The sequence below is a fragment of the Phaenicophaeus curvirostris genome, chromosome 9 (assembly GCF_032191515.1).
Source record: "Phaenicophaeus curvirostris isolate KB17595 chromosome 9, BPBGC_Pcur_1.0, whole genome shotgun sequence".
Taxonomy (NCBI): domain Eukaryota; kingdom Metazoa; phylum Chordata; class Aves; order Cuculiformes; family Cuculidae; genus Phaenicophaeus; species Phaenicophaeus curvirostris.
In genome coordinates this window covers 1,299,746-1,327,316 of record NC_091400.1, presented here as the reverse complement: position 1 = coordinate 1,327,316, position 27,571 = coordinate 1,299,746, and the positions used below count along the sequence as shown (strand labels likewise).

The 27,571-nt window shown below is 41.8% G+C and overlaps 1 protein-coding gene across 1 annotated transcript in view; it reads right to left on the bottom strand.

Annotated features, from left to right (window-relative positions):
• Positions 1-27,571, bottom strand: part of SORCS3 (sortilin related VPS10 domain containing receptor 3) — a 275,609-nt gene that overhangs the window by 172,965 nt on the left and 75,073 nt on the right. Inside the window, exon 2 of the mRNA XM_069863574.1 lies at positions 19,270-19,337. Coding sequence (XP_069719675.1) covers positions 19,270-19,337 — 68 coding nt within the window. The remainder of the gene's footprint in view (positions 1-19,269; positions 19,338-27,571) is intronic.

Genomic DNA, 27,571 nt, shown 5'->3' with positions numbered 1-27,571 from the left:
CATAAATCTATTGTTCATCTTCTCCTATTTCAGTCCATAACTGAGGAACAAAGCCATGGGATGTGCACGTTTTGGTTCCCTTGAGCCAAGAGGAAATTTTGCAGAAGAAACAATCAAAGAAGGACCTAGGCACCTCACCCAATTTTCCTGAGCAGTACAGTGCCTTTAACCCTACAGCTGCCCTTATCCCTGCCAGGAGAGACAGAACCTTCATCTGCAGGGACCTTCTTGTTGTGACGCTGATGCAGTGTCCTGAGCACCTGTCATTCAATGCACCAGGCGTCTTCATTCTTAACTGGTCATGAGGAGTTGGGGCTACTCAGTGCTATGCAGTTTAATAACAGGTTCCAGGTGATGTGAAGCCTGATAAAGGCTGCACCCAGACTGCAGACGCACCCATGTAGTAAGTTTATAAGCACCCATCCAGGGAGACAGTCATCAGCCTTTGGCAGAGTTGGAAAGGAAACAAAACCTTCTCAATCCTCAGCCTTGAGGAGGAAAACTCTCCGCTTTTGAGGGTCTTTTAAAGACCAAAAAAAAAAAATCAGCTTTCTCAGAAAAAGAGATATTCGTGTGAATGAGCCCGTGCTCTATTTCATCCTCCTGAATTTCACGCTCTCAGCTCTTTTTGCAAATAATTATAATGCCATGAAAGGGAAAGTGAGGAATAAAGGAGCTTCAAGGCTTGGTTTTCGTCACCAAGGAATCATGGCTGCAATTTAATATATCACAGGTGCTGAGGCTCTCAGACACGTAGCAAACCAGCCTGTCTTTCAGCATCAGTGAATTTGGCCAACTCAGCCCAGACTCCATTTGCTGCAGCATGGAAAATGAAATACAGTTCTAGCAGCAATGCAAATCAGATCACATAATTGAAAGACTGTAAGTATTAGTAAAGACTGAATATGTTTCCAGCCAAAAAGCAATACTTCAAACTACATTGTAGACTCAATGCAGAAATTATTGAGTAAGATTCTCTGGCTCGTACTACACGACTGGATTATTATCATTACTTCTCCTCTGCTCTTTAACTCTATTAAGCTAAGGACATACAGAGCTGCCCTTCTATGAAGATCACCCTCTTGAGACCTCCCTTCTCACGTTATAAACATGAGCATAAGAATTTTGAGGGCACTGGATTTGGTGCTATGTGACAAGAAAATAATCACCCAAACAAGAATTGTTAGAGAGTGGAAAAATCTCCTGCCCCATGAAAAATGTCCAGTGTTTAATGCAGGTGTAAGAACCTGCCCAGGGAATCAGAGGGTCTCTCCATCCAGTCAACATAATTACAAGAGCCAAAACTTGATAAACTGAGGTTAGACAAGTTTGGGTACTAGCTCTATTGTCAGCGTTGATTTTTTTTAAAACAGGAAAGGTAACTGTTCTAGGAAGGCTGCATTAACAGCTGAGGTAAATTCTTCATCAGTGCTAATATTTCTTAAGATGGGATGTTTTCCCAAGAGATTTTCTCTTGATCAAGCAGTTATTAGTCTAGGGATTTAATCTTTGTTTGGTATCTGTGACAAGTGATTTCCTTCTCCATCATCTTGCATGGTGTCTGAGCACCAATGCTCCTTCTGCCTTTATAACCTAGGAATTGTCTTAATAGTAACACATCATTGAGTCACCAGTGACACAGCTATTGCTTCACAGTTTATACACACAGCTGCTTCTAGATAAACAGTTTTTATTTAGGACTACACCAAGAGCATAACCCAGTATTTTCAAAAGTATCTGCTCTGAGGATGATTCTAGTGTCAATAGAATTCTTCTCTAAAGTTTATGTTACCATGATGCTATCCCTCTCTGTATGTAATTAATCCATCCTTCAATATTTTCATTCCATGAAGCAGGTTGACTGCGGGATAGCAAAGCAACAGTCTGTTCCAGTCAACCAGGCCATACGAGGACCCTCTTTTTCATAGAATAATAGAATCACCAGGTTGGAAGAGACCCACCGGATCATCGAGTCCAACCATTCCCACCAATCTCTAAACCATGCCCCTCAGTGTCTCATCCACCCAATGAGCATGTTTCCTCCTACCCTAGCACCATAAGCTAAAGAAATCACTATCAAGATATACTTGCCTGCATTGATTATTTTCCCTAGTATTATGTCTAAAAATCTTCCATTACCAAGCTTTACAAACACAGCAGCACTTGGGTTTAAACATCAATTTTGCTATAGTTTCATGTGTCTAAGGAAGAAAAGCTAGATTCAGAACTGCTCAAGATGATTCCATTTCAAACATATTTTTTTATTCTTCTACCAGCCATTTGACCAGCGCTCTGTCAGTTTGAACACAGCTGCACTGATAGCCCTCGTGTGTTTCTAGCATTGCTCAAAGAAAAGCAAGCTGATTTTTGCCCTCTATGGTCTCCATTGTGTAATTGGTTGAGGAGGAGGTCAAACAGGTGAGATCACAATTTTTCATGCTCTTAAGTCATCAGACGCATGCAGCTATCAAACTGAACACCTGCAGTGCAATATTTTGCTTGTTGATGGGATCTAAATTGGAACTTATGCACTACTGAGAGCATGGCCTCAGCCTCAAGTTAACACTTGTTATTGCACATTGTCCAACTTCAACACTGGCTCCTCTATTCCATTTACATACTAGTTAATAGGGACATTTCAAGACAAGGTAGGATGGGTCACAAGATGCAAAAATGTGCTGAATACATACAAGTAAAAATTACCCAACTTCTTGGCTCCTTCTGCACTCAGCTTTTAGTATGAAGCCTTGTTGTAGTGCTCTTCCCAACCAATATGGTTGGGAGACTCTCCTATACCTGGATCACAGAAATATGGTTAAGAAAAACCTTTCAATGTTCTTGCCAAAGGCGAGACTAACTAGAATGAAACATCTAGACATCAGAAGGCTGTCTAGCACGTACCTAAAGTCTATTAAAATTTAGACTTCCTGCCTTTCCAAGCAATCCATGCTCAGCTTTAAGGAGATTTTTCCTAAAAATCTGCCTCTGCACTGCTGCAAATTACCCAGTAACTGCACAACATATATTAGGGGTCTGGACATGCTGTATGTACTTTTATACTTGCAGAACGGTTGTAAGAAAATGTTCAGCTGTTTTCTCCTTAGGTGATCTGCTGTGGCTTGGCAGCTCTTTACTAAAATTAGCTCCACTTACAGATGTTACCATAGTATTTGTTGCCATACCAAGGCACACTTCATAGCTGATGTCATTTACCACCAGAGAAAGCATCATCAGTCATACAGCAGAATGTCACAACTCTCTACCAGTTCCGAGACCTGTGTCTTGCACATTTCAAGAGAATCTATCAATTCCAGAAGACCCCACACAGGTTATGCATTATTGGAGGCTTTGGGAGGAAATCCCTGCCTGAGATCTGTAGCACAGCATCTGCACCCACAAGCTGGAGCTCTGCCTTGGCACCCAGCCCAAGTAGCAGCTCTTACCAGCTTCTCCTGAGACATCGATTTCCACAGGGCTGCCCCAGGGTTTACTACAGGGAGTTCCTTGGTTAAGTACCTGACACATGAAGACATGTTTCCCTTCATTGCTTTTACAAGGCATGAACCAATGCTTCAAAAAAGTGTGTGGAAAGGCTTCCTTAGAATTTGGATCTTATATTATTGATCTATATCTAAATAGGTTCCTCCGCGTGTTTCCTCTCTCCAAGTTGAGCAATCATCGTACAATCATTAACCATGCACAAACTAATCAAATCTCTTCTACCAAGATACCTTTACCCTTCTGAGAAGCATTTTCAGCTCAAGGGAACCTTAGTCTTCCGCTCTGTTTCATCAACAATAATGAATCATTGAGCACTAATCCTTAAAATATGTATACTAGCAATAATTTGTGAACCTTTTCCTGATATGTGCACACAGGTTTACAGATCAATTTAATAAGAAAGAAAATTTTAGGGGTCTAGACGGCTTGTGCATGCACTCACTTTCTGCTGCTTCTGGAATCACATGCATGGAAAATTTTCGTTTTTTAAACAAAGCCCTTTGCACTGAGCTAATTTTTTCACAAAAGCTGAAGTCAGAGTTGACCTTCTGACATGTTTTTTTCTTGTGCCTCCTCCAAAGACCCCTTGCAGACTTTGCCAGGAGCAAAGGTGAAAGGTCAGACATACAGAAAGAAATCAACGTACTTCTGATTTCAGTCAACGCTGAAGTACATTCTCAGATTTCTGTTGCACCGAAAGAAAAAGGGTGTTGGGAAGCATATAAGAGTCTAACCAGATTTTTTTCTGGATCATTTGCCCACAATGAAAAGTTCTGGAAAATAAGCAGCAGGAGAGAGAGGGAGGTAAAAACGTACTCAAAAATAATCACAACAATACATTTTTCTTTGTCCTCAACAGACAGAGGCCCTGGGAAAAATGCCAAAGGAGAACCAAGCACAACTTATGTTTTTCCTGGCCCTTTCATCTACACAAGTTTCTTATTCTCCCAGTATCCAGAACTCCCCTTACATTCCAATGTGTCGCTGACACTGCTGTTCTATCCAAGCGTGTGCGATTCCCATGTGTACATGCATCGCAGATCTTAACTTAAACAGAATTATCAAATTGAAGCAACTAAAAGCAGAGACCAATGCATCAGCCCTGATCATCTCTGCTCCACACATTCATTTTCCAAATAGACATCTAGAAAATCTCCTTCACACACTGGACTGTAGCCACTATCCTTGCTTGCATGGGACACACATCACTGCAGACCTTCCTGACCAGGCACAAACAACAGATGGTTTTAGAAGACATGCACGTGCTGCCCACGCTCAATCTGGGAAAAGTAAAAGACTGGCTAAAACATCATAGCCATTCCACATAGGTCAGGCTTGCTCCCTCTGCACTCTAAGCCAGCAAGACAGCAAAGGCTCTGAGTTTCTTGGAGAGCCTAAAGCAACCATAATGTTTAGATTCACAAGATTAATACCACTTTACACAATTTTTTTAAAGGGAAATCCTGTGCCTCCTCATCTTGTTTGCAACTTACTTACCTCAAAAACTATTAATGATGTCAAGAAAAATAAAAACAAGGCAATAAAAACCTTATACTTTAGATGTTATCACGTTAACTGAAATTCATTGAAACCATTAAATCCATTTTTCCCTGAAGTCAGTGCTTTCCCTGAATGCCCCCACTGTTTTAAGTGGCAAGGAAAGAGAGTGCAGCAGGATCTATTTACACCTCTGTTTGAAGGTGATTCTATACTATCTGATTTCTAATTCAGAGCCATCCGTCACGATCAGGGACACAACACCGGTCTTCAAACCACACGTTTCCAGCAACCTGACCACTGTGGTGTTGTCAAATTCCCTCTTTCCACTCACAAAGGCACCTTATGCTAACTTCAGAGCAGCACTTTCCGAGATCAATGATAATTGACTGATTAAGTATGCCTAATGCTGCCAGAATGTGAGCTGATTGTGTAATGGTGCTAATTAGTAACTGCCAGAACTCATTCCAATTATTAACCTTTATGAATGTCATTTTTCAAGATAAAGGTTTGCAACATGGCCTCCTGCAGCATTTCTAACGGGTTTTGTCATGCAGGATGAGAGGGAACGTGGAGACCAGTGAAGCTGAGATAAAGGTGGCATAGGAAAGAAGCCCTAGGAACAAAGGATTTTACCACTGCTTCCTGCAAGTGATAGAGACTCCAACCACAGAAAGGTGGGATGTCTGCACTGAAGAATTCAAGAACCCACTTTGCCACAAGATCTGAGCTACTGAGTAATGCTACCCAGTAGTGCCACTAGCAAGCATCCCTCAAAAGCTCCCTAGCAGTACAAGCACCAAATCAATTGCCTGATATACCTGAGGGGCATGCTCGCAAAGTGCCATGTCCAGGGACACTCTGGAAGCAGAGAGAGACAGGAAGAACAAGTTTGCTGTTGCATACCAAGGAGAAGCATAATTCCCATGTCTGCACAGCCACAACTCACTCTTCTGATAGTAATAGAGGACGCACCGTGATGAAACACAGTCACCAGGGTGCATCAAATAGTGCTAAATGATTGAGCTAGACCACATCCTATTCACCTTCAATCACATCTGTTCCCCAGACAAACCCCATGCACTGTCACGATATAAAAGGAGCACTTCCAAAGACAAAATATGGGTAGCTTATATGTATCTCCCAGCACACAATAGGGCCATGTCCTGTTACACAGACTGACTTGTGCTCATCACCACTGAAATGCCACAGGAACTTATCAAGTGGTGTGATTAACACCCCTCTGCCCCTATGATGAGGTGGTATTGGTACAGACAACCCTCTGAATCCTCAAGAGGTAGACAGACCACCACAGTCTTTCCTGCCACATACTCTTCCAGGAAAAAAAAGAAAAAAAATATCCCCAAAACACCCAGAACATCCCAAAGCTTGTCTTGTTTTGTTTCCCATGCCTTGCACAAAACAGAAAATGCACACTTGGGGGTACAAAGCTAGATGTGCTGTGTTAACTCTGTATTCCTCATAGACATCCCTTTTGCCTTTATTGGTTACAGATAATAGAACCAATGGGATTTTAATCTTCTATGGGACATTTATTCTCTACTCTGCTAGAGGCACGCTGAATGATGTACCATGGTCCACTGCTTACTCTGTAGCTTTAACTACTCCATAGCAATAAAACATTATATCTGAAACTTTACATTTTAACAGATGATCGTAGTGGCTTGGCGTTCCTCAGCCACACTTACAGCTGCAAATAACCCAAGGAAAGGACAAGCCCTCCCACACACTGGCTTTACAGAGACCTGTGTCTAGGGGACCTCAAGGTCAACGGCTTGTCTGTGATCCCCAAAGTCATTATGCAAGACCCATGGATGGACCAGAGTCTGCTGAAGCCCCCAGGGAAATCACACATCCCTTGGTGCTGATAGACGTTGTATGATACTCGTGTTCCCACACCAGGATCTGTGTGCTGACTACTCTTCCCCGCGTTGTTCCTGACTTCTGCTCTGAACCTGCTGCCTGCTCCTCCTCCTCCAGGACTAATAATCAACAACAAAGCTTCCTTCTTAAAGCAAATCAGTATTACAGTTTCTAACATTCCAGGGAAAGGGATGCAAGAGGACAGACGCTAACTACGTTTCTTTCTGTGAAGCCAATTACTTCTTGTGATCTTCAGACTCCCACAAGACCTGAACCCACATCCCAGCAACAGATTGCTCTTCCTTTCTGTGTAGCTCTCCCCAGGTGGATTTTGAACCTCCCAGAGCTTGTACAATCTATTAACTATAGGTGGTAGTAGTCCTAGCTTAATGCTTGCCTGCTGCACTCCCCTGCTCAGCATTGTGCATCAACTCAGACCCCCAGGTATGCAAGTCCCTGCCAGAACCCTGGGCTGGGAAGGTGCACAGTGAGCTGCACACACCCATTCAGCCCAGCTAACTCTGCTGTGAAGCCCCACCATCCTGGCAGTAGTTACAGACAGCTAGAGATGGTTGCATCCTAAATACACTAGGGCTCACTCAGAAAAGCTCACAGTGACCCTCTCTCACCCTGGGGCAAAACCACTGCCGGGCTTTGGGGGTAAAGATTGGCAGTAATAGTTACAGTAACAGCCCAGCCACCCTCTTGTCATCAGCCTCCTGTTACATTCCTCAATGCTTCTGTGAGCTAGACTACAAGATCCATAAAAGAAAATTTAACAGCTCAGTTACAAATGCCATATAATAGTCTTAGATTTATCATGGGGTAATACCCCAGCTATTCCGATACAGCATCACATTTGCATCCCTAACCAGACCTGCAGAATGCTGGATGCCCGGCTCCAGCACAAAGCCTGTTGTCAGATTCAGGCACCTGAAGAACTTCAGCTTCAGCAATAACTGGATATGAGTGACTACTAATACTTACAGAGCTAATTCCCTAAAGTGACTGCCCATCAAAGACCCAGAATCAAGCCCTAATAATCTAGCTAAAGAATGGACCCACTAACCTGCTAGAGTTCTCATTCAAAGGCAGAAATCCTACATGTAAAAATGCACTAGCTCCCCATGATCTAGTAGTTTACAGGAGATTTTATTTTCACTTGGTCAGGAATATAGTGTAGAAGAACGGGCTGATAGATTTTACAGATGAAGAATATGTGGCAAGTAAATAAATCAAAGCCTACCTTCCAGGCTAGGGGAATGCATTCCTTGTAAATATTATTTGGAAAAGTGACTCCTTGATACTTGGCACTTCATTAGAAGTTTAATGAATGTACCACAGAGAGAAAGAAAGAGACAGACCAGGCTAAAAGAAAGACAGGAGGATTTCTTCCACTTTTTTTAAACAATGTTTCTCCATCCTTCAGCTTATTTATAGCCATTATAAAATGGCAATGCATTTGAGGAAAAAAAAGCACACAACATAATAAAACACCAATATAAACAGACACAACCCATGTTAAAGTACTAAATTCTACCAGCCACTGCACAAAGCATCAAAGATTTATATTACTTGGTCCCAAGCCCAATTGGAAAGAAAAGTCGAGGCAGGAGGGAGAGGGGAAGAGAAAGGAAAAGAACAGCTCACTCAAAGAGATACAAATCATGTAAGCTGATGGAAAGCCCAGGTTCAGTGTGGATAGTGGAACAACATCCCAAAGCAAGCCGTGAGGTGGCAGCAACACAGAAACTGCACAGCGTGAGAACTTGATGGATACTGATCCAACCCTGACTGCCTGGAGAATAAGTGGCAGCGCCTGTCTCCATCTAACTGATCAGAGGCCAGGCAACGTCTTGAGCCACAGATGAAGTCTTTGATTGTAATATAATCCTTGACAGACTTTTTTAGCTTCTAGGAACTCATCTAGAATCCACTTAAGCCCCATGTGTACTCTACCTACCAGAATATGCTCCAGTAAGGAGATACATAGACAACTACACATTGTTCTAAGAACAAAACTCTTCTACTTGTTCTGAGCTTTTGTCCAATGCTCCTTCCATCTCCTCAGAATGGTTGAGATTAGAAGGGACCTCTGGAGCTCATCTGGTCCAATGTCCTGCTCGAGCAGGGCCACCTAGAGCCAGTTGCCCAGGACTAGTCCAGATGGTTTTTTAATATCTCCAAGAATAGAGTCTCTGTGATCCCCCTGGGCAACCTGTCCCAGTGCTCAGTCACCTGCACAGTAAAAAAGATTTTCTGGTATTTCAGTTTGTGCCCATTCATTGTCTCTTGTCCTGTCACTGGGCATCACTGAAAAGAGTCAGGCTCCATCTTCTTTGCACACTCCCTTGAAAACATTGAAGCACTTTATCTTCTAAACAATCCCAGCTCTCTCACCACTTCCTCATGTGAATGATGCTCCATTCACTTCACAAACTGGTTTATTGGAAAAGACCTTTGAGATCGTCAAGTCCAACCATACCTGTCCACTACTAAATCATATCCTTAAGCATTTGCTTTAGCAAACACCCTATCCACACCACATAATTTTGTAAGATTTTTATCAGATTCTTTTCTCAGCACCTCTTTTCCAGCTTTACAAATTCTACTAGATTGGATCTAGTATGAAGGTTCTTATTTAATTCATTATGAAAGTTGTTATATTGTTGCACTTTTATAAGTTAATTTAATGTGCGGTTTTCATTAATATTGGCACATACCCATGTTGAACACATTCACTACTAGTCTGTGCCAACGAAACTCCTCTGCACAGTAAAGAGTGATCACAAAAAGACATTAATAAGACCAAAACAAATTCATTTTTAAGCATGGCTTCCTGCAAAAAGTTTTGTGGTCGGCATCCAAATCTAATTAGAATGTAAGATGAGATAACTCAACAAAAGGAGCAGCTCTCTAATGAGAGCAATGGAATTGCTGCTCCAAATGATAAAGAAGAGATGGAATAGCCAATTCCTCCTAACAGATGCAGCCCTGCTGATGCAGCAACAGTCACAACACCCACAGGATCTGCAACAGCAGGTTCTTGGCTACAAAATCCCTCCTGAATGCTGCCTTGCTACTTTTCTAAACAAGTAGGCAAAGCACTACAAACTCATTTTACCTGCCTTCCCTGACAAGATGACTTCATAGGACTGTGATGCTTCAAAAACACACTTGCTTTTGGCAAAGCTTCCTCTGACCTTCTCCATCAAAGCCCCAGGACTAAATGCCTGGGAACATGACCTGAGCCCAAAATTCACTTCTGATGAGATAAGATTTCGCCCTTCTTGAGAAGCTCATAATCAAATAAATTAATTAATGACGACAGAAAAACTGTATTACATTTGGCATATATAACCTGCAAAAGCAGTGACAAGCATGTTCTTCCACCAAAAAAAAAATATTCATTATTCACACCAAGATCCTCATGATTCCATCAAAAGCAAGAACATCTTTCCGCATTAAATTCCTTAAGTTTCCCATTGCATCATCTAGTTTTCTGAAAAACTAGAGATCTGGACTTAAGTTTCCTTGTCAGGCTGATCAAACCCAGTTGTGTGACTGAAAGGCTTGGAAATTAAATCACATGCAAGGGAGTTGGGGGGTGGGGAGACGGGGATGTTGTTTTTTTCGTGTCGTTTGAGGTTTTTCTAACTACAGTTTCAAAGCAATAAGATAACTTTACCAACAAAATGTGATAGCACCCAAGACAGACACCAGCTGAGCAATCGATGGAGAACCTGCCTGTGGGGCAGAAGACTCGGATCCGTTGACTGAATAGGACAGTCACAGTAGGTCAGACCAAAACTTTTTATTGCCTGCTAATCTGCCAAATAATATTCTGGGAAAAGTATAAGGAAGAAATAAAGGGCAGCATGATTCTTCCCATGGTCTTTTCCTTAGCTCTACTGATTTAGAGACATCTGAATCCCAAAACAACTAAAATACTGTGGTGTACCGTGTCTCCAGCACAATCCCAGCTATTGCATTAGAACACCTAAAGCTTGACTAGCTCATGAAAACAAAAAAATGGATGACATTACTGCAACACTGATGTAAAAGCTATAGACCTGTCTGTTTCTTGAATGTCATATCATAAAATAATTACTGTAATCCAGAGGCTACAGTCACACTATCACATGTAACAGCCACCAGCAGAAATATCCTCCATTAATTCATTGAATCTCCTTTTGAAATCCATTTATACTTTTATTATTTCTGCCTCACAACATCCTGTAGCAATGAGTTACACAATTTAATTACTTGTGGAATAAAATAGCACTTCCCTTTACACTTATTCAGAGTAAGGGCTTGAACTTTGATCTTCCACATATAACATTATTATCAGTCTCTCCCTGGAGGGATTCTCAGTCTCTCCTGTTGAGCTCTTTCGCAGAGTATAAATAATTCAACAGTTATGAGGCAGAAAGGAAAAGAGAGATGGCTGGTTGGGGCTTATACCTGAAACACAGAAAATGAAAACAAAACAGAGCTCATTTTTGCCCTCTCTACATTCTGTCTGGAATTCCACCTTTGTCTGAATAACATTCCCTCAAAAAGTTTGGGATTTGATAAATATCCTTTTCCTTTTGCCTCCTTATCTCCAGCCATAAAACAAGACGTATCTAAAACATCCCAGGCTGACTTATTAACAGGAGCATCCCAATAACTCAGTTACCTATGAGAACAAAACTGATATAGGTCCACACAACCTTCCCTGATCTATTTAATGAACACATTCCTCACTCAAACATCATCAGTATCCATCAGCAGTGAGCAGTCTAGTCCTCCCACAGCCACGTGCTTGGAGATTGTCAACTTCAGCAGAGCAGCTCCACTTTCAAGCTGCAAAAGACCCGTGTATGAAGCACAGAGCAGGGATGTGTAGCACACGTTAAACAGTGAGATCCATGCACACATAAATGTGAACCTCTCTGCTGCCACCACGAACTGGCATGCAACAGTTTACCAAATAAATATCTGGGGCAGAACACAGTCAAAGCCAAGACTCAGCTCTGCCTTCAGAGAATCATAAATATGAATAAAGCACTCTGAATATGGGTAAAAGTTTTTAATTAACAACCTATCTAAAACACCATTACAATCTGCTGTTCTGTTTTTATTAATTCTGTCCAATTCAGTGGGAATTCCACCAAGGAATAGGGATGCGCAGATGCAGGGGGAAGCACATTAATAAATCATAGTGTCATAAAAATTTGTAAACTAATATCTTCTGGGAAGTCTTGGCAATTAGTCTCAGAGCTTTCTTGGCAAACAAAAAATTAATAAATCCAAAAGGTCCCCTGTCTGATGATATTCCCACAGAAAGGTCATTGATAGAGCAATTAAGAGACACAACAAATGGACCAGCCAGAAGGCTGGTTCACAAAAGACAAATGAGCTTCATGAAACAAGATGACTAAGGCATCTTAATAAGATCTTTGATCTACACGGTACACATAACAAAAGCTTGTAGATTCATATTTGCTGAGCTACTACTTTTCACATGATTTTGCATCGCTCCCCTTGGTCCCCTCCACCTCCGAGGCAAAATATTGCTTGTAAAAACAAGGAACCACCAGAAAGCAGAGGTGTGAATCTGACTCTTCCCATATGGAAAAGCCCAAAGGAAGCAACAAGAAGGAGACAAACGAAACTTCTCTTCAGAACATAGTCATATACTTCAAGAATGAAATAAAAAAAATTAAAGAATGAGGTCTTATTTTTCTTACAATTACTGAGCTTACCTAACCCTAAAACATGGCCTTGAATTTAAGATAAGCCTATTAACCTTCATTATTGGTTATCCATTTATTGCAGTGGCAGCATCTTCTCCTCTTCTGAACTGCAAAGAATGTTTGCTCTGGACACCACCTGGGATAGTCTGGGACATTAAAGGAGAGTTATACCCATGCTTCATTCTGTTCCAATCCTTGAATTCTCCTTCTCTTTTTTTTTCTTTTCCCTTTAATTCTCATGGATGTTGACATCAAACAGCAGAGTCAAAGCGAATCAAAATAATTCCTTATGCACATTTCCTGAAGTCTGTAATAAAAGATTTGTTTATGTCTGTGGAAAGCTATGACTGGAAGTATAATGAATCACTTCAAATCAGAAAATCATTTTGAATCAGGTCATAATTATTACTTCAAATGGCTTCACTTATACCATGGGATAGGGAGGTCAATGGTTGTCACCATCTGACAAACATCAGCTTCTAACACTGTTGTCAAAGATACCCCCTCTAAACCAGTAAACTCAAGGAAGCTAAGCCTTTTGTGAACTTTTAGCATCCCCACCATGTAACTTAATGCAATGCCCGCTACCCATTAATTTCTCTCCTGGCTGATACCTAACCACCCTTTTCACCTGTCAAACTTTCTCTCTTGCTCCTCTTTATTAACTAGGACCCCGTTTCTGACACTTGTGGCTGCATTTGCGCAGCTGGACAAATACAGACATCAGGAGCCTCTGCCAAACCCGGTATCTCAGCCTTAGGAGGAGAACGAGACCTATCTCTCCAAAATAAGCAGGTATTTAGCCATGAAAGCAGAGAAGAAATTTTCACTTGGATCAAGAATGCAGAGCTTTCCATTCTTCACAGCTAGTGACTACCTAAGCTCTTTGGGCCAAGGAACTTCTCTTTATTACATGGCCTTAATTTTAATTAGGCAGCAGCTAGCTCAGGAACTGGGCAGCATGCAGCTATGGTGCATCTCCCAAAGAATTCAAGTGTGGCTCTCATGCCAAGGTGGCATTTATGACTGACAGCCAGGCTGCGCTGAACCAGGGTAAACCGAATCATCTACTGTAGGAAAAGATAAATCAGCAAGAATATTGGAGACATTATTCTCAGATGCTGCTAGAGGGCCACAATAATCACAAGTCAAGGTGTGCTGGGAGCCCTAAGGAACAACTCCTCTCACACTGCAGGCATCTCCTGCAGGTCCCCATCTCTTAGTTCTTCAGCAATTATAGTCTGCACCTAGCAGCTCTCAACCCCAAAGCTTCTGACAAGTGGCTCCCATAGCCTGAAAAAATAGCCATCACCAAGCAAGGCTATTTAGGCACTCTAAAAAACAACAACAATGGAGTTACCAAGCTTCTGGGCACCCCAGTTTTCAAATCTAAGAAAGGTCACAGATGTGCTTGCACACCAAGCTGGCTCCTTCCCTCCATGCCCTGATGGTTGACTGCAGATTTGAGAAACCCTTCTCCTCATCAGCACAGGATTTCTTCACTTTGTATTGTTGTTAAAATATGCCAAATAAGATGTGATAATGGGAAGCATTACTACTTTGAAAATTAGCTTTGTTAATTTTATATCTGAATACAGTCCTCCATAAAATAGCATGTATCTAAGATGCAGGTTGTCAGTATAAAAGTGAAAAACAAGAAATATAATCAAATTTGACAATACAGCAAGGAGACGTCAGCTGGTCTTAGGGGATCCATGGATACTGCATTTCAATACAGCATATTCCAGAAAAACTACAATGTCTCTTTGCAAAACGTGTGGCCTGACCACTACTGATCAAGAGGTGGTGGCATAAACCAGGAGCAGTCGTTCTCAGCACCACAGTCTAAATAATGCATTGGCACTGGGATAGAAACACTCTTTTCAGGAAGCCCTGGCTGTGCCACGACCTATTTCAGGTTCAGCTTGTTTTGCAGAGGATGAGAGGGAAATTTGAGTCAGACTTACTAAATCTCCTGATCCTTGCCTGCTTACATATCTTAGAGGAAGCACCATTTGAAGCCAAGTGACTGAGCCCCAGTTCCCAAAGGGGAGACGTGGCATTTCACACAATATTCACTATTTCATGCTTACAGAGCAGCTCCCTGTGTAAGGCATGAACCAAGGACACAAACTGGCATGAGCTGTGAAACTTTGCAAAGGACACACGTGCTAGAGGTACACTAAAACATCCTGATTCTCTCTGGTTTTACTCTTCTCAGCTCCAAGACAGGAGTTGCAGCTGCTGTATTTTGCTGCTGTCTCTGTTAAAAAGATAAAAGTAGTGTTGTTTCTTTTTTCAACTCAACACAGAGGCTACGACAACAAAGCAACTTCCTCATGCGCAGCACCCGCAAGAGCAAAAAAAATGCTTGGGGATTTTTAACTGCTGCCATGGAAACAATTTCTTGGATACAAACAAGAAAACAAGAAGGAATATATGTAAAAATTCCTTCATCAGCATTTTAGCTTCATAAGCAGGAGTCACTCATGGTTCTGAATATAGGTTAATGCATGGACCAGCTTTATGTATTTTCCAATAATTCAGCTGGTCCACAGCCAGAGCAGAGGAACTCCAGGGGACCCATCAAAAGTGGGTAAAATGGTAGCAGGGACTCAGAGATGACACATGCAAGTGCCTGCACTTTGGAAGATCTGAACTACTCCCCGCTGCCTAATTAGTTGATGTGTTGCAGTCATAGCTATTGCATCAATCATAAATACTGGCCTGCTAACTTGTGCTTCTCCTGTCTGCTGGATCACCCAGCTGTCTCTTTGTCTTCATTTGAGATTGAAAGCTGCCTTGGGATGGAGGCTTTCTTCTTAGCTACTGCTATCCAAATAAATATAACTGTTCCTGGATACTAAAAAAGGCAACAGTGGAAAAACCCTTATTCCAGTTATCCTAGCAGAAATAACTGTTCAATCCACACTGGTTGAAACAGTTGAAAACATTTTACATCTTACAATAGCGCCATTAAATACTTATTCAGAATGTCATATTCACATAATCCTATCTCAAAACTTTACAGCATGAACAGGAGACAGGATTAGCAACAAGTGAGGAAACATTCAAAGGCTCTTCCTTTGCTTATAGAACCAGTGAAATCTAAAAGGCCCATAGAATAAGAAAAGGGGAAACAAGTGGACAACAACAAGATTAATTAATAAAAGAGTGTGCTGCCTACCATACAGCTATGGAACTCCCCACATAATATACCTGAACACAACATACACTTGAAACCAAAGCTCATTAACATAATCACAATTTCTATGATCAGATCTGGAGGAGCTATGAACTCACATATTTGAAGAAATAAGCCACTGAACAGACTTCCCCCCTTCTCTCCTCCTCCTAATAAAACTTTTCTGAGATCTTCAACAGAAAAATAGGCCAAAAACACCCTCTATTCCTCCTTCAAGTCTTGGTTGTGAATAGTAGTTTTTCAACACCATATTTTGCACATCTAAGCCCCTCATTCTTCTCTGTTCAACAGATGCCTTCTTGGACTACAACAGCTGTGAAGCAGCCTGGTCCCTGCTCTTTACAGAGAGGGAGTTCACATTTTATCACAGATCACACTGGTGAGCTTACAGTTCATCACAAGCAATGAAGCTTGATGCCTACTGAGAGTGCGAGAATTAAAGGTGCTCCAAGAGCACTTCAAATGAAAACCACATAAATTTACAGATTAAGGTAGAGAACAGTTTTCCTCTTGTTGATGTAAGTACCAGGTGTAAAGCTGGAGGGGCATTCTGCAAAAAGTATATGTCCAATCCTTAACCAAATATGTACTTATATTGAGCAGGATGTAGCTGGATTCTCAGCTCTCCAGTTAGATATTCTGCTAGGCAATGAGAGCTGATGAAGGGTTTGCATGCATGAAAAGCCTAAATAATTTTAAGATCCATTTGCTGACCTATGAAAAGACCTCAGAAATTCTGATGTCTCAGAAGTACAACTGCAATAAAGTAGCTTCCTCATAGGAGGAAACAGTCATCTCCACTCAACTCTGTAGGAAAAATAAAAATCCAAACCACAACTGACAGGTATCCCTTGCGACAAAGAAGAAATGTGGCATTCACAAGGAGGAGGGATGTGACTGCTTCCATAGCAATGGAGGCCTTTTCTGTGATGTTTTGGGCCCTAGAAGCATGGATTTGCTTATTAAAGCAACGTCTGTGTTCCTGCATTCAAATGCTGACTAACATTCCCTCTGTCTAACTTTATATCAGCTTGATCTAGAAGCAGCTACAAATGTAAATTTTAATTCTTCTCTCTCCCTCTCTCGCTCTATCTCTCTTTTTTAATTACATTCAGGATGTTTTCTTATTGATTTAGTTATCCTTATATTTAGATGCACGGATTAGAAATTTCTCTTACATGGCAATTCAGTTTTCCATTAGAAGCAGCCTCTCACGCTATAACCCAGGGGGAACTGAGAAGAAGCTTTTGATGCATGAAGCAGGCAGAGGCAAGATGATATTTGGAGATTGCATTGCACTCTGCTCTATTTTCGCATCCTTTGAAGCACTGTTGTGCAATTCATTGCTCTCTGCCACCAAAGCCACTCCTCTCTTGTGGAAGCAACTGCACTTGCCAAGCATCCAGAATAGATATCACGCAGCATCACTGCTCAGATGGGCAAGACTCCTGGTCAGCAGGAAGGATGCGTCATATTACCAGAAAACAGGAAGAGGGAAAAAAAACCCCACAGCCCTCCTTCTGATAATTACTTGATACTTCCATTCAGTTTGTGACCCACCAGTTCTGGGAGCTCAGAGATGGCTTTGAAAGACCCTTCAGAAAGTAGCTAAAGAAAGCAAACCTTAAAGGTTTAAATTCACTCTGCAGAGACACAAAGATTCCGATGTCTTAACGTGCAAACAGAACAGAAAATCCCGAGAAACAGAGTCTTTCTTTGGCTTAGTATCTATTTGCATTTCTGCAACACCCTTTCCAAAGAAACTCATAGCTGTTCTCTAAGACTCCACACTCCCTCCTGAAGTACCGTATGGCTTAATCCTGAATTTCCCAGGTAGGCAACTAAAGTTTAGAGCCCAGTACTAGCTCTCTCTCACCCTGAGCTTCCCACTAGACCTTGGAAGAGAAGTCGGGAGATTCTGACTTCTCAGCTTCTCTGAGTCTCTAGGCCCCACACTGGCCCCTATTTCGCTGCAGAAAAGATGCAAAAGTGTCCCAGAACACAGTGGAACCCACTCACAGATCACTGTGCTTCCCCAGCTGACCAAGTACTGGATGCATTCAGTGGTACTGGTGATGATCTACACCTCCATCATGTTGGGAAAACTCCAAAAGGGATGCTGCTCTTACCTTTCTGCAGAGCTCAGGTGATGTAGTAAGTTCAGTATTTTTTCAGATTTGCCTGCTTGTTACATTATTTATGCAGAGCAGATTGCTTGGCAATTACATTTAAAGTACAATCACAGTGCCATTTGTACTTGTTAGGTAGAGGCAAAAGTTTTTTTAAGGCTTTAATACATTGAAAAGTACCTGGCTAAGTGGAAATGACTACGTTCTCTCTCTTATTAGCTGCACAGTTATTTATACTTTTGCAGATTACCGGTACAGAACAATTAGGCTTTGGAAGTGCTATGCAAATTGAGACGTTTCAAGAGCTCTACTGAACAATTATCCCTTAAATACATTAATGGGAATAAACCTGCAGCACATGCCCAAGGTCTTCTCCAAACAGGGGCTTTTAAATTAGCTGGGAAGAAACGAGCACGAGAGACCGTCTGCCAAGAAGTTGCTCACATCTGGAGCGACAGCTACAACACAGTGACAGTTCCACTAACTACACTTTCAGCAGGCTGAGCAAGAGCTGCAATACACCAGGAAAATCTAACACAAGGCACTTGGTTTCACCCAACCTCTGGCTGCCTTTTTTTTTTTTTCTTTTTTTTTGGTACTTTAGGTAACAAACAATTCTCTTAAAGGCATATCCATACCCTTTCCATACCACAGGATGTTAGCAGGAAGAGAAATCCTCATCAGGCAGAAATTATAGGTGATTTTGATGTGCTTCCCCAGGCCAGGGCACCCCCTTTCCCACACCACACTACAAGCATGGCAGATACATGACACCATCTGAGTCTGTCTGTCTGTCTGTAGCAGAGAAGGCACTAGCATGTCACTGTGGTATCTCTAGCCTTGTCCTTACAGCCCAAGACAACATAGAATCACCGCCAAGATGACTATTGGCTCACAGGGCTGAAGAACACGGCTAAGATCACGCACTGTGTTGTTGTACGCCCTCTTAGACACTGTTTCAGCAGGCATGTACTGGTTATGGAGACCATTCTTATTGGCAGCAGAGGCTCTGAGGAATGAAGACACTTGTCTAAGGACACTCAAAGGCAAGAATGAAACCAAGCTCCTCTGTGTGCCAGCGACATGCCCTTAAATCAAGAAACTCTCTTGCCTGAAGAACCCCACTACATTAAAACAATGTGTTCTTAATCATGTGTCCCTTTTCCAAAAAACATCTCCAGCAATCTTAAGATTTCCTCCCACCTCTTCCCCTGATCAACTCAGACACCCACCTTGCTGAGCCTCCAGTTTTACAAGAGGCACAGAGCAAACCCCCCCATGTCAGTTCCTCTAGTTTCTACAATCTGCTTACCTCCACAGCGAGCTCTCCGTAACACTCCCCAAGTTGAAGTCGTAGAGTTTTGTCAGAATGAGAATCACCTAGGGAAGGTGAAGGGAGGGAGGAAGAGAAAGGGAAGAGAAAAAAAAAAAAAAACAAATAGGTTTTCTTTAGTCCGTGTAACGATACACAAAGCACCTGAAAAAACCCAAAGGAGAGCTTAGCATTTATCCCTTAAAGTTGCAGTATTATAGGATCAAGTTTTAAAAAAAAAGAAAATCATTAACTTAATGCATCATGTAACCAGCAACATTTATTTTAATCTCAGAATGTTTTGCATTTGAAATAAAACATGCAAACAGGAATTAAATTGAACATGGTGATTTGCCCTCTCTAAAGATACCATCATTCAAAGTCAGGGGTGGAATAGATGCACCCTTGTTAACTCAAAAGCCCAATCTGGAATTGCAGTCAACTTCTCCTCTGTGTTTCTCAAGATGCTACCACAAACTTGTGAGTCTCCATGGAAAGAATTGGCAAGATTTTTTTTTATGAAGATCCCCACCCAGCAAAACAGCCCATTTTGCCCAGAATGAGCTTTGTTGATCCCTGTCTGCTGTAACCTATGCCAGGACCATAGGAATATGACTCCCACATGCTATCACCTTTCTGCAGTAGTGAAATAAAGGGACACAGAGCATGGCATTCAGCTGAGATGCTGAGCAAGATAAACTTCAACTGTATCTTTAGTGCTCAAGGAGAGCCAGAGGCTTCAGAAACCACTAAATTTCCAGTGAGCCTTGAATATTCCTGAGTCATGCCCTTGCAAAACTGAGATAGGACGAGAGGGCAGTTAAGCAGTACATGAGGGACCATAGGGGAACATAACTTTTCTCCAATATTGTTGATACTCTGACCTCAGATTTCACAGGTACAAGTAAGCCTGATGACCAGCTACACTGCCCAATGCCCTTCTGTCCCAGGAAGACAACTATCCACTCCAGCATCCTGTGAGCCTCTGTGCAAGCTCACAGGCTCAGACAGGATAGGAACTCAGGGAAGGAACAGACGTTCCTCAGTGAAAGCTAAGAGCATTTGAGCATCTGCTCCTTGTTTTTTTAGCATAACTAACGTCACACACTTCATTCCCTTGGATTCTACAGGGCCAGCCTCAGGAAGAGTTTTGAAGCATCTCTTCATTTTTGTTTTGCATCATTTCAGCATTGTTTCCTCCTTAAAGAATTCAACAACAAGCAACTTCCCTTGCACGTGTTTGGGCTGTGAAAGTATCTAGGGAAATTTTTAGCAAATACTTGGGGAGATTGGTTTGGTTTTGTTAACAAAAGGTACTTTACAGTTTGGCTGAAAGGAGGTTGTGGAGAGGAGGGAGCTGGGCTCTTCTCCCAAGTGACATGGGACAGGACGAGAGGGAATGGCCTCAAGCTCCACCAGGGGAGGTTCAGGCTGGACATTAGGAAAAAATTCTTCACAGAAAGGGTCATTGGGCACTGGCAGAGGCTGCCCAGGGAAGGGGTTGAGTCACCTTCCCTGGAGGTGTTTAAAGCACGGGTGGACGAGGTGCTAAGGGACATGGTTTAGTGTTTGATAGGAATGGTTGGACTCGATGATCCGGTGGGTCTCTTTCAACCTGGTGATTCTATGATTCTATGTGACCCAAAGGGATAAATTCATTTAATGTTTTCCTATGCAACAAGGATCTTTTCTACTACAAGAGCCACAAGGCTTCCTCCCCCTTCCTCCTCACACAGCAGTGGGATGGGTCACACCTTTCATTTGGGTTACCCAGCTGAAAGGCTGCTGGGTGAGGAGTTGAAAACTCTGCAGAAAGGATTAATCAGTATCGCAAGGGCTGCAGCAGTTGGTTATTGTCAGCATAATACTAGGAAGAGACCTATTCAAATTGCAAGGGACCTTGCTACGTGACTATGCAGTCAGTGCCCAGCTTAATAGCTTTAGAATAGATGCTCTGGGCATCGCTCTCGCTACTGGATTCACTTTCCATGTCCCTGATTGCATTTTGCCCCTTTATTTCCCCACACCGAGACCTTTAGGAGGAAGATAAAAGCCAAGCTGCTTCCAGCAGCATGTGAAAAGAAAGCTGCCAGGCAGCTATGAGTCAGCATATGAGCCCATGTCAGCCTAAACCAATGCTCTGCAGTGGGGAAATAAGGACAATATCACTTTTATCACAATTTAAACCCTGCACACATCTCCCCGCACAAAAGAGGAAGAACCAGCTGCAAGTTGGAGCAACCAAGGTGTGTGTACCTCCTCCCCTTACACCAACAGCGCGTAGCAGTTGATGACAGTGACATTTTTAGGCTATTCCCTATATTCCCACAGGGGCTCAGAGGCTTGAAAGTCTCTAGGAAGTTATGCACCACAGCACCAGCCCTAACCTGCAAGAATCACAGAATCACAGAATAACCAGGTTGGAAGAGACCCACTGGATCATCGAGTCCAACCATTCCCATCAAACACTAAATGAAACCCTTCTTATTGCTCACAACCATGGCAAGGTATCACAAGGTTAGTTTTCCAGTTTCAGAGCCGAATCGCATGGTAGACAGCTGGATGACTTCTGCCGAATTTAGTGGATCAAGCCTAAACATATTAAATAAAATCTCCATGTCCTGGTCAAATTTCAACAGAGTAATTCTACCTTAACCTGCAGTTACAAGTACAGGCAGCATCCCTACTTTCCCAGCTGTTTGTGTGCCTCTCCCCAGATCTCCTATGCCCTATATTTTTTCAAGATGTCACTTATCTATTGCAAACCACAGGATAACACCAGCTTTACAGGAGTGGGCTGAATCCTACTCAGCTCCTGGGTATAAACCCAAAGTAAGAGCATGTTGTTTAATACGGCTTTTCTGGATTTTTCACCCAGGATGACTAACAAAAATCCAGCTCTGCCTGCTGTTAATGCATGGAAAGCAAAAGCATGAGCATCCCTTTGCAGTTAAATCTCACAAAGGGTCCTAGCATTTGCCTGAGGCAGTGATAATACACAATGCAGTCGCCAACAGCAACCTGCCCATAAAATCATTCCTACATACACCCAGGCCAGGCAACAGGCTTGCACCCTTCATTTTAAAAGCTGAATTAAATGTGAAATCTTCAATTTTCAATTTAAAAACAAAATTACTATTTAGAAACAAAAATACATTTTTTTTTCCCCTGAACAGAGAAACATCTATGATTGTCAGCCCATATTCAGCCTAAATTAAGATGATAATATTTTGCTCTGGTGAAACGAAATAAGAACAAAAAAAAAAAAACCCAAACAAACATTTCTAGAGATATTGATTAAGAAACAGCAAAAAGATACACTTTAGACATTTTTTAATCAAAGTAAAGAAGACACTCTTATAGTGCCAAATTAAACTGTTTCTGTCCACCAAAACAATCTCCCCAAAATTAATTTTAAGTCATCTCAATGCTGAACTGCATTTTTCTCCAGTCATACATCATACAACCAGGATGACAACCCCAATGTGAAATTTCCTCCCTGTCTCTGAGGGACCAAGGCTCCCCACAGCCACACTGGGCTTCTCGGGACACCCACCCCAGGGCACGTGGCCCCAGGGCACCAAGCAGCTTGGCTGGTTGGGAATGAAAAAAAGGCAGAAGCAACCTGCAGGATGGAGCAGGGAAATAGACCAGGCTGAATTACAGCTCTCCTAAGGCAATACAAACCCTCTGGAAAATGCAATTTCAAGCTGAGCTTACACAAAACTAAATGACCTGAAAAATTCAATAAACTGTTTTGGTTTTCTAGACAGAGTGGGGATGGAGAAAGGATAATCAGAAAAATTATTTTTTTCTTTGGAAACAAGCGATGTTCCAGTCTTGCAAGAATTTCCTTATGCATTTTACTTTACACATGTGCCTCGTCACAGTCCATATGGTTTTGTTTTGCAGAAACTACACTGTCTGCTGAATATCCTGCTGTAAGGCTTGCATGACAAACATGCCAACCCCGTCAATCGCTTATCTTCAATGCGCTTATACTACAATACAAATTAAGCGCCTCTGGCATTGAAAAATCCCACTATCCCACTCTATAGCAAACTGAAAAACTAAATTCAGATTTAATGGGATGGACTGCTTCTCTAAAATAAAGGCAGCAGGTCTCCAAAACTGCCCAGTCCAGCAGGCCTGAGTCTTGACACAACTTGGCTGACATGAAAGCAGAGGAAATATAACCAGAAATGGTAGCCCAAGTTTGCAAACATATCCCTGAAGGGTTCCCTATTGTTCAGACAATTATTAGAAATCTCCGAGCCCATAAATCACAAAAATGCTCAGAAGCTCTTCAGAGTATATGGTGGCATAACAATCTTTCATGCCTATAAAATTTTACTATGAAGGAAAATTACTTTAGTTCATTAAACCCTCCTCCAGATCTTGCCAATTCTAAACTGGCAAAGTGCTTTGCATGTACCCTACAGTGGAATATATAACTCAGTTTCCCACAAATTAAAGTGTAAAGACATTGCAGTTCCTTCAGCCAGCTGACAATGAATTTCAGGACAATCAAAAAGTGTCATATCAAATGCAGTCGTGTTCCTGTATCAGGTGATGCTCTTATCAGAGACAGGAGAGAACAGAGCGCAGCAACCAGGGAGAAGAGCTGATCATTTCAAGTACACATCTGAAAGGCCAGCACTGATCCACTTCATAAGATTCCTCACTTTCTAAGTGATCCTGCTCACAGCTGAAAGTAAATTTGAGTGGAAATTATTTGGGATCTAAAAAGTCAGCAGTATTGCACTATTGAGATCCTCAGCTCTTGTTTTCTTTTGGTTTTGGTGGGTTTTTTTTGGTGGTGGTGGTTATTTTTTAAAGCACAAAACAAATAATGATGAACTGATCAACAAACTCACGGGGTTCTTCAGGGTGACAGATTTGCTAAATAAGGTGGTCTTTCATATAATCTCTGCATTCAAAGTTAACTCAGGCAAACGCCACCAACATCAGCATATTTTTTCCCACATAATTGCTTAGAAGGTGGCAAGAGGATCATTTACATGCTCAACATACTTTTGAGCTTAAGTTTCTGGTGGGTTGACCCCAGCCAACAACTAAGCACCCATCCAGACACTCGCTCTCTCCCTGCCCTGGAGGGAACAGAGGGGAGAATCAGAAAACTAATAGTGAGAAAAACTTGTAATTCCAGATGAAGACAGCTTAATAAAGTGAAAGAAAGAAATTATTTTAAAAAAAAAAGAAAACAGCAATACACAAGCAATGCAAAGGCTGTTGATGAAAGATGGCTACACTCTGGAAAGACAAAAGACAAAATCATTTCACACAAATACATCTTAAAAAATGAACTCATGTGTGCGTGTGATGACACAACATCACCATTCTCATTGACCCTGGAGGTCCAAGTGCAGTTGTCAATACCCAAGAGTCCCATCTCCAGTTGTGAGAAGTATATAGCATTATTACAAGACTCCCAGGTGATGAATTTAAATTCCACATGTGTTAACAGATTCTGCAAGCATTACCACTGTGAAACAAGGCAAGTAATGTCATCTTTGTTTTACTGATGAGGAGCGAGAGGCAGAGAGAGAAAAAATGTTTCTCTACATGGGAACACTCAGGGAAAAGAATCCAAATCAAGTTCTAATAGTTTGGTTCAAATCACATCAGTAAAAAAATCAAATTAGAGACCATTTTATTCTGGAAAAAAAGTCTCCATCCAGGAATTTAACATAGGCAAAAGATTCCACCTCAACACATTTAGTTAATTTGAGTTAAAAAGCATCACCTGCAAGATAAAGCACCAATCCAAGTTCACCCACAGTAACGAAACAATTAGCAAAGAAGGGAATGGTACGCCATAAATACCAATCTACCTTCTTTTCCCCTGTCTGGTGAGGCTAGCTGAAGAAAATCAGATTTCCAGATTCTAGCAGTTAAGGAACAGTACCCTAAGACATGAGAAGAAAACAACAGAGGTACTAACAAGCACAGGCTAAATCCTGCCCGCTGGGAATCAGGGCGACACTTTTAGCAAGAGTAAAGTGATGCCAACTTAAGCAGCAGTAAAGGACTTTTTTTTTTTTTTTTTTTTTTTCCAATCTCCAGAGAGATAAAAATGATCTGTGGGTCGCTTCAGGCAGTGCAGGCAAAGAACCCTCTGAAATTGAAAGAGACAAGTCCCAAGATCACACACAAAAGCAAAACATGTTCCAGTGAACTTGTGATCTCTGAACAGCTGAGGCTGTCAAATTTGTCCTCAAAACAAGAACCAGCAACTAAAGGAGAGATATTCTTTTAATCTTCCTTTGTCTGCGTTTCTTTGCACTTTCCAGTATGAAAATTGCCACGGCATGCTCTTTCTGTCCCTTGTCCTCCCTGCTTTCAATGTAAATCAAGCAGCAGAATACACAGAAGCCAGAGCTTGAGAAGTTTTCCCATGGGTTCCCCTGAGACGCTGGAGACAGATGACATTATCTTCATAAAAAGACCCTGGGGATGTAAGCAGCAGTTTGAAATTCCCATTTAAGGGGCCTGCAGTGACTGAACCAAATCTGACGGGAGCTAAAACCAAAGCCACCAAGGTGCTTTGGAGAAAGAGCCATCTCTGGGAAGTCCAGCTCCCTCCTGTGCAATTAGCAGCAAGAACAAGGCAGGATTCTTCTGTGCGCGCTCCCTGCTTTAGCAATTCAAGGGTAAGTGCAGTCTATCAGATAAAAAGCACCCCTTGGCATCAACACTGAGACAGACACCTCTTCTCGTGTCACGGGTTCCTTTCTGGGCTCACATAAATCTAGAGTGGATTTTGAATTGAACCTGATGGGGTCACTCATGTTTTCAGCTTTAAACCTTTCGGTGCAGGGACTGTCACTGAGAATATGATCAGAGGTGCCTCACATATAGAAGTCGATGCCATGGCTGGGAATGCACCTGCTTAATACCACCACCAAAGCAATGATTAAAGCCTCTAAGTCTCAGGGGTGGAATCCTACTATAATGTTTTACAATAACAAGGGAAAAGAAGTCAGATTCTACTCTTCTTAAACCGCAGATCCCAATTATCACTCACGTGAGGGGTATTTATAGCTGCTAGGTGTATAGTGTCTGCAAGTCAGCCACGTTGCTCTTCTGTCTCTACTGCACCTTAAAAATTGGACCATATTTCTCACACAACAATTTTTCCAAGGAAATAAAAAAAAAAACCGCATTGGTAAATCCTGTCTAAGTTTCAGCAAATGTACCTCCTACATGCTTCCCTTTAGAGCACACACACACCAAAAAAAAAGAAAATACAACCACATTCTTAACATGTCCTTCCTAAAATCATAGAAGGCCTGCAGTATGGTCATCAGAACTTAGAAAGCAGCTGGATTCCATTCCCAAGGATACAGCAGAAGATAGTTAAGCAGAATTCCAGATTATGAAAATAAATACACCGGCAGGGAGGGCGGATGTGCCAACACTACAGGGAACTTGCAAGAAGCACTAACCAGTGTAGTCAGACAGAAAAAACTCCCCCACCCCAAGTTATCTGACCAACCTCCCTGCCAAGGTACAGTTGTGCTCCATAAAATCTTTCCCAGCTCTTCAGCATGGCCTTGCTGCACATAAACACGCAGAAAAGACATCTAGATTGCTTGGAATAACAGAAACCTCAGCTTTATCTCTGTGTAACACAGTTAAGCATAAATACAATCCCTCCTGGCAGGTAGTGATATGATTTAAGGGTCCCCTATCATACATTACAAGAGATGATAGGAAAGAACTCATAATTTATTTTTATTGATTCAGCAACCCATGCTGGATCATATCTCCCAAATATTCCCCTTCACTAGGTAGCCTCCACCAAAGCTTCAGGAAATTTAATTTTATCTTTTTTTCTTTTCTCCATCTTCTTTTTAAAGCTGCTGTACACGCATCTGTACCGAAGTTCAAGAAGACAATGAAAAAAAGGCCACTGTTACTTTGCTGGCTCTGTTCTCATTCCAATTATCTTCTGATACCATCTGCGAATCAGCAGATTTTGTGCAGCAAAATGTGGAGTCACATACATGCTGAAGGACTATTTAAAACCTCTGACACGAGGACCTGAACAGAAGGAAAGACTTGAACTCCAAGCGTGGATACATTACCTTCATAAGATAGTTCTCAATTAAAAATAAATAAAAATAAATAAACAATTAGATAAATAAATAAATTGAAAATAGATGGATAAATAAATTGAAAATAGTTGGATAAATAAATAAGGTTGGCAGAAGGTAACTGCTAGGACAGGTGAGGGTTTTCCTTAAGGATTGAAGGCAAGACTGACTAGTTCACTAAA